Genomic DNA, 13,232 nt, shown 5'->3' with positions numbered 1-13,232 from the left:
TAAACAGTGCGTGACTCAAATATAAATTGCTGCTACAGTGAAATGCCAATAAAACATCATCAGCACAGACACAAGTTACACATCACGTCCACACACTGTCCAGTCAATGCATCGATTACTCCCAGCCTCATAATTAATTGGTGGAGGATGAATCACAGAGGCTGTATGTTTGTCTTGAGGGAGGCTGGGACGGAAGTTAAAGGAAGATGAAGTGTTGTGTCCGAATTAAAAAGCAGGTTGAACCTTCCGGATAAATCTCAGGTGTAAAATACATTCCCATATGCATTACCTGTTAGACTTTGCGACTCAGCCCAGGGCTACGATTTAAATCCTAGAGAGGAGAGGAAAGCATTTTCCCACTGCACCATCCACGCATCAGCACCAAGGTTAGTAGAGGCTGCTCTCAAAGATGACATCGCTTGTTTACAATAATGGTATTCAATTTCTGGGTTTTTCAGTGTTTTGTATAGTCATGGAGTTGAGTCACCTCACCTGAAACAAAAACAACCTCACCTAACATCATGGTTTATTCAATTTTATGATATTTACTTTCAGTTATAAACAGTGTGTACGTACAAAACAGGGCTGGAAACGTGCCACTTCCCAAGCAAAGGTTGTGATCTATAAAAAACAAACTTGACAGGACAATGTCCGCTCCTCCACGCAAACTCTATCCACAACCTGGAGGAGAAACTGACATAATCTTTATTATATAAAGAGTGTATTGATTAGTTAATAGTATACTGTTAGTATAACAATAATATATCAAATACTACATACATTAGATTTTCTTATAGGCCTTTTTACCACTAGTTGAATATTAAATCCAGTTACAGCTGTTTCATTTCTGATGGGGGGTTTTTATTCATTAAATCCTTGTGCAAGCAAAAGTTTCTACACTGGCCTCTAATTTGTTAATGCTAAGTCCTAACTTGTCAATAATCATATTGTTCAACATTTAATTATTTGCTGTCGCACGTCAAATTTTTTTAATATCCCGCCCCATCTAGGCTGTCGGTTTATGGAAAGTGACTGACAAGCACGTCGGCTCTGTGAAAAGTTGAATATGTTGAGATTAACGAAAGGCACCCATACAGCTAACGTTAAATGGCAGCGAGCCAAACCCAAACCTCCCGTATCTTCTCCCACTTTTCTTCTGTCTCACCACTTCAGCTGCCGACGACGTTTCTCTGATTCTGTCACAGAGCAACCGGAGCACCGGCATTTCTCTCGGTGCTCCGTTGACACTAGCTGCTGAACTGATCACTAACCAGTCACTGCTTTAGTATACAGAAGACCTATACATAGGTCAAAGGTCAAATTACCTGTTTTGAACAATGGATGTCAACAACGAACAGCAACGAGAGCAAGGGGACGACAACGAGGACAAGTTCAAGGAAGAAGAGTTGGAAGAAGAGGACGACGACGACGAGTTGGAGGGGGACGAGGGCATAGATGAGAAGGAAGGAGAGCCATCTCTGATGAGATCAGGGTCACACTTATTGATCATGTGATCAACCAGAGGTTGACAATGAGAGAAGCTGGACTGAGTGTCCAACTTTACATTCGCATCCATAATTTGAACCTTTAGAAATTTGAACAGGTAGCTACAATCGAATGGTTATTTCAGCAGTACAGTATTGTAAAATAAGTATTAATTTTAGCAATAAAAGTAAAAATGATACTTTTGGTTTATACATGCTTCTGGTTTCCTTTTCTTGCTGCTGTATACAACACTGTGCTACTGTTACAACTGTAATGTTTTGCCTCCGTTTCAACATTGTATTGGTGTTTACAGTGTACTCTTCAGCACCAGTGTGTAAATGGTATATCCAACAACTTAGTATTTTGAAAAAAGTGTTCATCTGATTCCAATGCTTCATTTTGGGATGTGTTGATGGCATTTAAATGCAGCGTTTCATTTTGAAGGACATTTGGGGCATTTTGCATTTTGTGTGAGCAGTTTTGGGAATTGTGTGTAGAGTTTTGAAAAAAGGAGACAGTTTTGAAAACGTGTGTAAGCAGTTGTAAAAAATTATAATACTTGCATGCAGTGCAATTTATTCTCATAAATAAATTAAATTTGCCTCCTTTTCTTCATGCAGTCAGTACGTATTTATATTATATGAGGGGCGTTTCACTGACCATTTATAGCCAACTACGGGCATTTAAAGGGTTGGACAAGGAGTTGACTGTGATTTATAGAGGGAAATCGGCGTAGGATGTGTATGCGCCCTGTTTTATATCAGAATATTTTTGTGCGTCCACACTTCCTGTGTTGTGTATGTACACAACCTTAAGTGATAGATAGTTATTGTTATTATTGACTCTCCAGAGGTGTAAATCACACAGCTAAAGTGATAGATAGTTATTGTTATTATTGACTCTGGCTTTGTGTAGGCCATCATCATGAAAGTATTAGTCAATTAATCCATTAGAAAATGTACAGGAAAGTAATAGACAACAATTTTGATCATTAATCATTTAAGTCTGTTTAAGATTTGGGGCTTTTCTTATATTAGAGGGTTGGACTGTTGGTCACACAAAACAAGGAAACTGAAGTCAGTAAAATGGCAGAATATATTGAAAATGAGCCATTACAATACGGCTGACTAAACAATCATTTAAGTTATTGGGAGTACTACTAAAACCTGTGAAAACTGTTTTATATCATCTTCTGTGGCTCTGGATAAGAGTGCTGCGTTATGAGTTCATTTTGGTATAGTGACCTCATTCAGTTTAGCAGGACTATGTAACGCACACTGGCCCAAAAAGACCTTTTCCCATACATAGCTGTTAGAAATAGGAACAGCTATAAAACTATGTATACATCTTTAAGAGTGTCAACACCTCAAATTGTATTATCAGAGCACTATTAATAAATTATTTCTTGAAAGTCGTGTGTGTATGGAGCCAACAGGAAGTCAGCTGGCTCTGCCAGAGTGAGTCTGGCTTGGCCAGAGAAAGACCCTCATGCATCCATGTCCCAAAGATGTAGATTTTTTAAAAAGAGATCTATGTTCAAGTCTGAAAAAATTACTTTGAAACTGCAATTTGCATTATAAAGTTAACAGCACAGTAACCCTACATCTGTGTCTGCCTTCAGTCCCTTCTTTCAGAGTTCTCCCACAGCTACACCAGTAGACATCCGTGTTTGTCTTCGATGTCGATAGCTGAATGACAAGTTCCTCTTTTATCTGGAGCATCAGAAACTTTTCTTAGACGCTCCCTTTTTGGTTTTCTGTCATAGGCTCTGCCTAATCCGTCACTTTAGTTGCACCTCCCTTCAGCAATGATAAGCCATCATTGCTGGTTGATGCAAAACATATTAGTACCGGCTCGTCAGCTCGCAATAACACCAGATTTAAAAACTCCAGTATGCTGTGGATACAGAGAGAGATTTACCTGGTGGTGATAGGCTTGATCAGCATTGTGTGAACTCTTTTGAAGTGCTTTGAATGTAACAGATGTTCATTTATTTGTAACAGTCCCACACTCCAGCTTATATACCCATATACACACACACCTTATAAATTGGGATTTAGGCCTGTTATGTGCCAACAATCAGTCCAGACATTGTCAGTGTATATAGTGCCTGTCTGTTTGCAGAAGTGCAGCCACCAAGATCAGGCTCGTGGTTTTAAATCGGCAGCCCAGCTGAGGTTATCGAATTCCCCCTGTGGTCGTCTAAGCTGACAGGTTAACCTCTGGCTCCTCTGACTGGCAGACGTGCCTTTTTCTTGCTCTGTCCATCCACTGCTGTTTGTATTTGCCATTCCCAGCCAAACTCCCTTTCTCTATCACATATCTAGTCTTTATCTATCTCCCGGCCATTTTCTGTTGCTTTCACTTTCAGCAAATCTATCAGTCATCTCTCTCTCCCTCTCTCTCTTTGCAATCCTCCACTCTTTTTCCTCCTCCTTTCTTCCTCCGCAACTTGAACAACACTTCTACCTCTGTCCCCCTGGTGCTCACTGTCATGACATTCTTGACTTTCGCTCTCTCTGACAGTCCTGATTGTCGTCCTGGTGTTATAATTACAACGTATTCGTCGATGTCGCCTCAAAGAGCTGCGATTATCTCAGCGAACTAATCATCCGTCCAGGTATGAGGATCAGACTCTCACCAAGTCAAAACCTGTCAGTCACCTGCCCGGCATGCCGCCCAAAGATTTTCTCAATGAGGTGAGGTGTGTTTTAGCAGAGCTAAATGAATAATGTGTGCTATTGATGCATTATGCATGGGCTTTTGTTGTGTTTCCTTCTTGATCCACCTCTTTGAGTAGAAATCACAGTGACAGGCGTAATCACTGTGCTTGAGTTTCACAAGTGGCTTTGACAGGTCAGTTATATTTAGATTCTTGAGCATGTGCCGACTACACTGAGAATTAGAAATCTACCAAGGGAGGACCTTGAAAGGGAGGAGCGTCTCTTCTTCTGTTGTCCCATCTCTTCTTCTTATTCCCCCAGGAGATTTCTTTGGGTTTAAGATCAAGCTGTTACCATTCTTTCTGTTGTCTGGAGTTTATTCTCACTTCACTGAAGCAAGGTGGCTGTGATATTGAGGCGGCAGGCAAGCCATGGTCTCTCTTCATTATCATATGGCCTTCAGTCAACGTGGCCTGGGAAGCTTCATCGTTGCTCACTGGCTGGGTAAGAGCTGTGTGTCTGACTGGTGCGTGAGATGGATGGAGCAGCCGGCAGGAAGCGGGAGGTAAAATGAAGATTGTAGGCGAGGAAAGAGGGTGATGAGTTTTTTAAAAGTGGCAGAGGAGCTGGATTAGAGGAGATGAAGGACAATGGGTGAGATAAAGAGAAGGTGGGAAGAACAGCAGTGGAAAACGTTAAAGAAAGGACAAGGTGAACAGGGATGGTTTTCTGTCAGATATGATAAGAGTGGAAGCGGGGGCGGAGCTAGACTCTCAGGTCAGTGGGGATGGGGCTTCATCACGGGGCCCACCTGCTACCAAGTCATTTAAACCAAGTTTACATGACCCAAGACTCACTCTGAAAGTCCACTGAGTGCGTCTGCATCGCTGCTGCCGGAGCTGATCGCAGCCATTCTACTAAATATTTGTGTTCACACCAGTGGCACTGCAGTGCGTCCAAGAAGCGTCCCGCGAAGCAGCACAGAGCAGAGAACCGGCAGGAAGTCAGCGACAGGAACGGCAGAGAATCCGGTCAATTCTTAAAATAAAATACCCTGTACAGACTTCCAATCGTATATCAACAATAAACACAGTTAAATCAGACAAAAAAGAAATAATTTAAATACGTAGCACAAAGAGCAAGCACTAATCAACAAAATGTAAACATGTCGGCAAAATCCAGCAGGCAAAACGCTCTTATTCTGAAATTCTCCCTGTGGTAGTTGATAGATGCACCCGTCAAGACAAACAAAAGAACAAAAGCGGGTCAGAGAAGCACAAAAAGGACATATTAAAAACAAGTCATTAACGTGGGGCAGGATCACGTTCCGCTGCTACTTTGTTAAAGTTTGCTAATAATTTGTTTGAAATACAAATGTTATTTTATGATTTATATTTATTACAACGTGTCTGCTTAGAATCTAGTGTTTTTTGTTGGCAAGGCAGTTTAGTGGAGGTTTAACATTGAAACCAGGAGTGAAGGGACTGTTTCATTTGATAAGAGCTGCTGAATTTTTCCGTTACAGGGGGAGCTGCATGCAGCGTTGTCGTTCATCCATATAAACACTCAACTGAGCTAAACTTCACGGCCCACATAGGGGGCCCCCTACCCAGCCAGGGTGTTGGCCGCTAGTGATGTGCAATACCACTTAATTCCTAAACGATCCAATACCAAGCAATACCCCAAGCAGGTATTGACGAAGCTTTTTACATATTTTATTTTATTTCTGGTTTAATGTAATCCTTTTAAATGAATATCGATCCTAGAGCAGGAAATGTTGGCATCAGAAATATCGATACTTCGATTTGGAATAGACTCACTATTCACGATGTTGCTCATTCAAGAGCAACGTTTACAAAGCAATGCAGGGAAATATGATTGAAGAGCAAAGCTGACCTATGGAAAACTCTCCACCACCATCTCCATAACACCAAATGTCATTTTGTTATGTCTGGCTATGTTTGTTTTACTTTCTATCTGCTGTATCCAGGTCTCTCTTGCAAAAGAGATATTGATCTCAATGAGATGACATGATTTAATAAAGGTGGCATTCATAAATGAGGAAATATCTGATGGAGGAATGGTGTTCATCCCTCCAATAGAGTTCTACAGACTTGGCAAGGAGCACCGAAGCTGTTCTTGAGGTTTTTAACCCATCTGTCTCTATGGATAGCTCTGTTGCTGGCTAATGCTAGCATGTTCACAACTGTAGAGCTTGTTAATAGTTAGCTCACCACCAAGTAGTTTGCCAACTACTCTGCAAAAAGTCACTATTTCACCAAGCTTCTAGCATCAAATATTTCATAGTGATGTGTGGATGAATTGGACTGTTCTGTTTTTGAATTTAGCGTCTAAGTATACAAATAACACTGACTTTACTTTTCTTTGACCTTCTGTAAGTAACCCAGATTACTGCCATGAACTTCAAACACTTTTTTGAACTATGAAACATTGCAAAGATTTCACCTGGCTTCCCCTCTGGGAAAGATAGTACACAGTTAAAACAGCAGAGCAAAAGTAGAGCAAAAGGGATGAAAATTCACCATCCAATTAGATGGAGGTCTGAAACAAGTTAGTAAACTCATCCTGGCACATTCCTTGCTAAAGTGACCAACTCAAAAACTTTCCTGAGTTTTCACAAGCTCCCCAGAGACCTGATCCAATTCCCCTGTTTTTAAGTGCTCCAGTCTAGAGCTGCACAATATATCGTTTCAGCATCATCATCGCAATGTGTCCATGCGCAATAGTCACGTCGCAGAACAATGCAAGCAAATGTCAAGCAAATCAAGTTAAGTCAACCACCTCAACTTTTTTGCTGCTTGATACAAAAGGAAAACTTGCTCGGTTCTCATTTTCATTGACTAATCTACAGGACGAGTCTGTCTTATGTAACATCATTTACTCTAATTTTAGGGTTCTTGGATACACAGTTTGTCGCTAGTGAGTGACTGCCTGCACAGCAAACCACCAATCCCAATGATCAGTTTATTAAACAGCCAAAATAGGCCCCACCTCCTTTGGTTGACAACAACTTGAAAATAAGCGAGGAACAGGAGAAAACCATCTAAACAGTGGATATGGTTGCAAAAAGAAACTTTTGTAAATCACTCAGGGGGCAGGTAACTTTTTACCATTTAGTTTCAAGTCTGTTTACTGCATTAAAGCTCAAGAAAGGATGGTTTGTTCTTAAACAAAAGTCTTCAGAAAGACATATTTTTAGCTTATTTATTATTTTCTATGCATTTTCCCTAAAAAATCACAATTTTAAGATGCTTAATTCTTTTCAAATAGAGCAATTGAACTCATCTGGTAAAAATCCATGTATTTTTTCATATTGCAAAATATATAGCAGAAAAGAAAGCTATTGCAATGTCATTTTTTCCCCAATATTGTGCAGCCCTACTCCAGTCCTATTGTATTCCAGGAATTTAAAACTTTCTACATGTGGTTTTTGCCCAGGTAACTTTAAAATATCAATTTACTCCGAGCTTTACCCATATCTACTTTATGTTCATATACAGAATGTATCAACAGACAAGACGTTATGTCTAACCCTGCGGGTACTATAAGCGAGTTAAAGCCTAATCCCCTGCACCTTCACTGTGTAGCCGTCTATGCTATTACCCACTTACAGAGGATTACGCCCTCTTCGCTACACATTTTAGAGTGCTAAAACCACCTCCATATTCCCTAATGCAGCTGAGTACAGCAATTATAATTGTAAGCACAGCTTCAATTAATAATGAAATCCTTTATCTATCATGCATCACTTTAAGCATTAGTTAATAGGCTTTTACAGACAAAGCCACCAGGTGTTACTTTGGATAGTCTGTATTAACAGTAACTTTCCTTACAGTAAGTCAAGGATCACTGTGTTTGAAGCTGATGTGGCAAAAACCACTACGTTAGGCAGATTTAGTCTTTAATAGCTGGTGGCTACCTGCACGTGGTTCCACTGTTCGGTTGCCATTTTGGTCCATGAAGATAAATCTTCCTCCGGTGAAGTCAGAGCCGTAGTCAGACAGGTACAGGAGGGAGGTGTAGTCAAAAGAGCCATAAGTCACCTGACAGAGAGTGAGAAAGGAAGACAGTACCTGCATTAAAACATGACCTTCACTCCCCTGCTAGTAATTAAACTGACAATTTGTACTAAATACTGCCATTGAAACCAGGACTAAGAGTCTGCAACCATTACATTGAGTACCAGCCCAAAGTTAGAAGCACAAACTTTTGAAACAACACATTAGTCTTTTTTTTTACTAATCCATGAATGGTTATTAAGTTCTTGTAAAGGAACGCTTCACCAATTTTGGACTAACTGTTTGACCGAGTAGAGAACACAACACCATCTATAATACATGGCTTTCCCATCGTTGCAGTATCTCAGCCACGTGTTTGTGGCCACTGTGTCAGCCACTCTCGTTGGAAAGAGTAATATTTGGTCTTCTCCTCACTCGTGCCGGGTCACCATCACTGCTCTCCTAAGATCTTTGGGGCTGACTAAATGTGTTTTTTTCCATTTCAAAAAGAAATCAACAGTTAGCATTTGCACTAACAAGAACCTCCTGATATCACAAAGTGACACATAAAATGTGGGCATACTTGCAAGTCACAATGGTGCAACTATTTATTCATCATTATGCATGCAGTTCTGCAACTAATGGATTGTAGTCTAAAGGCAGCCCTGCCTCAAAATGTAGAGAAATGAATTCCTGTAAAGTTAACTGTGCTATGGGCTGTTTATGTTACAGCTAATAAGAGATGCTCAGATCCACGAGAGCCCTCTGAGCTCAAACATACACGATAGCCTTAATGAAACATCAAAGAAAAGGAACAAGGAGTGGCTGTCTTTTCAAAGAGTCAAACAGTAATTTCAGACTGAGCGAGCGCTCTCACTTGATCATACCTCAAAGAAAGAACAACAAAGTGACCTGCTGAGAGTTTCATAAATCTCTGAAACAACTGTTTCCGATGGGGTTCTATAGTTTAAATGCGCAACTTTTCATTTTATAAAACAATTAATTAATATAAATTATCTGTCTGAAGGCTATGTCTCTGCCTGCCTAAATGCCTAATTAACCTGCAACTGCCTAATAATTGATAACTGAGGTGTTTTGGGTTCTGTAACATTTGTTGGGGGCATGTTAAATAGTAAACTGGGTTTTCATTTACAAGGTGAGACAGTACATTGGAATCATGCCATCAACCAATATGGGAAAAAAAGAGTGAGAAAAGACAGTACAGAGACTATGAGGGCTGAGAAGCTGCATAGGGTTACCATGTAGATTCATATAAAAGGTGCTATGATACATTGCCAGCTAGGGGTGCTTGATTAGCCCCCAGTGTACAACATGATGAGGCATCATTCACCAGTTGCGTGCTGCACCCCACCAGCCACAAAGCTTAATTCAGAGCACTTTGCAGTACTTTTAGCACAGACCTTTCAACTACTTCCCATTTACATATAGCCTTAGAACGGTGGCCATTGCCAGCTCCACTGGTCCAGTCCAGCAGACGGAGACAAAGTGGCAAAAAGGAGCAGTCAATTGCAAGACGACGTGGTCAGCTAAACTGTAGACTGTTGCTACTTTATATGCACTATATTTTCATTGCTGTAACTGTCGCAGTGGGCTTTTAAGCATTAAGCTGGAAAGCAGAATATAACAACCAAGTCAAGATATTGTATTTATTATGTTTATGAAAAATGGGAAAGAATGTTGAATTAATTGAATTTAAATGTCTAGATTTAAATATGCCCCCCCAAGACATACAGTATCTTACAAAAGTGAGAACACCCCTCACATTTTTGTAAATATTTGGTTATATCTTTTCATGTGACAACACTAAAGAAAGGACACGTTGCTACAATGTAAAGTAGTGAGTGTACAGCTTGTACAACAGTGTAAATTTGCCAATGTCCAATGTCCAAATTGGGCCCAACTAGCCATTTTCCTTCCCGGTGTCAGGTGACTCATTAGTGTTACAAGGTCTCAGGTGTAAATGGGGAGCAGGTGTGTTAAATTTGGTGTTATCGCTCTCACACTCCCTCATACTGGTTACTGGAAGTTCAACATGGCACCTCATGACAAAGACCTGAGCATCTGAAAAAAAGAATTGTTGCTCTACATAAAGATGGCCTAGGCTATAGGAAGACTGCCAAGACCCTGAAACTGAGCAGCAGCACGGTGGCCAAGGCCATACAGCGGTTCAACAGGACAGGTTCCACTCAGAACAGGCCTCGCCATGGTCGACCAAAGTTGAGTGTACGTGCTCAGCGTCATATCCAGAGGTTGTCTTTGGAAAATAGAGGTATGAGTGCCGCCAGCATTGCTGCAGATGTTGAAGGGGTCGGGGGGTCATGGATTACTGGAACCATGTCCTGTGGTCTGATGAGACCAAGATAAACTTGATTCAGATCGTATCAAACGTGTGTGGCGGCAACCAGGTGAGGAGTACAAAGACAAGTGTGTCTTGCCTACAGTCAAGCATGGTGGTGGGAGTGTCCTGGTCTGGGGCTGCATGAGTGCTGCCGGCACTGGGAAGCTGCAGTTCATTGAGGGAACCATGAATGCCAAAATGTACTGTGACATACTGAAGCAGAGCATGATCCCCTCCCTTCAGAGACTGGGCCGCAGCCCAGTATTCCAACATGATAACGACCCCAAACACACCTCCAAGACGACCACTGCCTCGTTAAAGAAGCTGAGGGTAAAGGTGATGGACTGGCCAAGCAAGTCTCAAGACCTAAACTCTATTGAGCATCTGTGGAGCATCCTCAAACAGAAGGTGGAGGAGCGCACGGTCTCTAACATCTACCAGCTCGGTGATGTCATCATGGAGGAGTAGAAGAGGACTCCAGTGGCAACCTGTGATACTCTGGTGAACTCCATGCCCAAGAGGGTTAAGGCAGTGCTGGAAAATAATGGTGGCCACACAAAATATTGACACTTTGGGCCCCATTTGGACATTTTCACTTAGAGGTGTACTCATTTTTGTTGCCAGCAGTTTAGACATTAATGGCTGTGTGATGTGTTATTTTGAGGGGACAGCAAATTTACACTGTTATACAAGCTGTACACTCACTACTTTACATTGTAGCAAAGTGTCTTTTGTTCAGTGTTGTCACAGGAAAAGATATAATCAAATATTTACAGTATTCACTTTTGTGAGATACTTTATATACATAAACTAAAACACTAGAGGTATGTGACAAACCATAGTCGACCTTTCAAATTAATTCATGTTCTGTAGTTCCAAGGTCCAAATCCACCAGTGCAGGAGGCTATTTTACAGCAATGATCACCATATTAACAACTTGGCATAAATCTTTACTTCAGCAGCAAGAGAAAGAGCCACAGTCCTAAATGGAAATCCTACATTTGATTTGATTGATTTGTCTGCACCTATATTTCAGTTTCATTATGAAGTTTATCCCTGCCATGAATGAGCTAAAAAAAACACAACAACCGCTTTTTGTGCTGTCTTACAACAACTACTGCGGTGACACTCTTTCAGCAATATGATTGATGGGGAAAAAATTCACCACCAAAGACGTCCGATTCCATTTACATTTAAATGAGGGTTGGGTTAGCCAATTAGCCTCAATATGGCGGCAGAGACAGATGGGGGAGAGAAGTGGGTCCTTTCAGATTAAATTTTTCCAACTGTTGAGGGCCAGCGGGAGAGGATGAGGAAACAAATGTTAATATGGTCGAGGCAACAGCAAACACGCTATGTTCCAAGAAATACCACTAGCAAAGAAAATATGTACAGTCTCTTTTCCTTCTTCCCTTTTCTCATTTAGCAAGAGAGGAATTTAGATCAATATTGAGACAGATGCTTCACCAGGTTTATGAGTGATGCCAATAAACAACGCCTCCAGGCCTATATTTTCTTTCTTATCTTTCCTAAAACAACATTCAGGGATGTCAGCCGTCTTACACTAAATTGCAATGATTTTTATCAGCCTTCTGGCGAGACAATAAGAAGAAACAACAAATAACATTAAATATACTCCCAATCAGAAGAATTCCTAGCAGCTCAGGAGATACATGCCATCTTATTTTTCCATTTTTTAACTAAATAAGTTGTAAAGCATTGAAACTTTATTCTCCCCAGACAGACAACCCATTTATTTTAAACTTGCCTCAAGGTCGTCTTTCAATCCCAGAGAAACTTCAACGTCTCATGACAACGAACAAAGTCCAAAGTGAAAGACTAAGATTAAAGCGGTGAGAAAAAAGCTGCACCACATGTATATTTATAAAGAATGAATGAACATTTTACATAACAGAACAGAGGCATGGACTACAGGAAATTAAGAAGCTGCCTTGAAGGGGAAAACCACTTATTTTAAGACATTATGTATAAATAACTTTCTTTCACCAGTAAGATCTGAAACTTGCAGCAACACTCTGAACTGATGGTTAAAGTGAGCAAGAAAAGTAGAGGATGGAAAGATCAGTATTTAAGCAAACAACATAACATGGGATAATTGTTCAAATGGGGATAACAGTGCACTGTTTCGGACGATCTCGTTTTGAAAACATTCATGGTGTTGCGCTTGTTTGGACTCATGAAGAGTGGCATAAAATGTTGAAAAAAAAAAAAGGGAGCTTGAGAGAGAAGTTTTAATCTGAATGGAATATTTTAGAAAGTTACATAAATTGCCGGACACAGATGGCACATTTTTGACGTTGGAAAGATGTGGGCAGAGGGAGACACATACCTGCACACAACCTCTAGCATCATAATTCGGTTTTACACAGCTGAAACCACCTCATCTACTCAGTCTCCCTGTGTGCTTTTTGGTAGGGTGAATGAGTTTGCTTTAATCGAGACAAACTGACCTTCCTCAGATATCTTCATGGCTTCCAAAAGTGTGGTAACTTTGTTTGGTAACTCTTGCAGATGTTTTAAGTGAATGCTAGACAGAACCACTACTCCATTACCGCCTCCTGACCCTATATCTAAGGGTGAGTCCAGCTGCTCTGTGGAAACTCATTTCCGCAGCAACCGAAACCTTTGATTTCAGGTTCAACAAATCCATTCCACATACCAAGATGATTCCCATCAGCCCATTTA

At 40.7% G+C, this 13,232-nt stretch overlaps 1 protein-coding gene across 3 annotated transcripts in view; it reads right to left on the bottom strand.

Annotated features, from left to right (window-relative positions):
• The window catches only part of uts2r2 (urotensin-2 receptor 2), a 28,042-nt gene that overhangs the window by 7,164 nt on the left and 7,646 nt on the right, over positions 1-13,232 (bottom strand). For all 3 annotated transcript variants that reach the window (XR_006828001.1, XM_046068185.1, XM_046068184.1), the window contains exon 8: positions 8,089-8,212. Coding sequence is in view for 2 of the 3 variants with exons in the window: in XM_046068185.1 (XP_045924141.1) it covers positions 8,089-8,212 (124 nt within the window). In the remaining variant the exon portion in view is untranslated. The remainder of the gene's footprint in view (positions 1-8,088; positions 8,213-13,232) is intronic.

This window comes from Micropterus dolomieu, linkage group LG14 (assembly GCF_021292245.1).
Source record: "Micropterus dolomieu isolate WLL.071019.BEF.003 ecotype Adirondacks linkage group LG14, ASM2129224v1, whole genome shotgun sequence".
Lineage (NCBI taxonomy): Eukaryota > Metazoa > Chordata > Actinopteri > Centrarchiformes > Centrarchidae > Micropterus > Micropterus dolomieu.
Note: the sequence above shows the minus strand (reverse complement) of the source record. Positions and strands in the feature narration are given on the sequence as shown.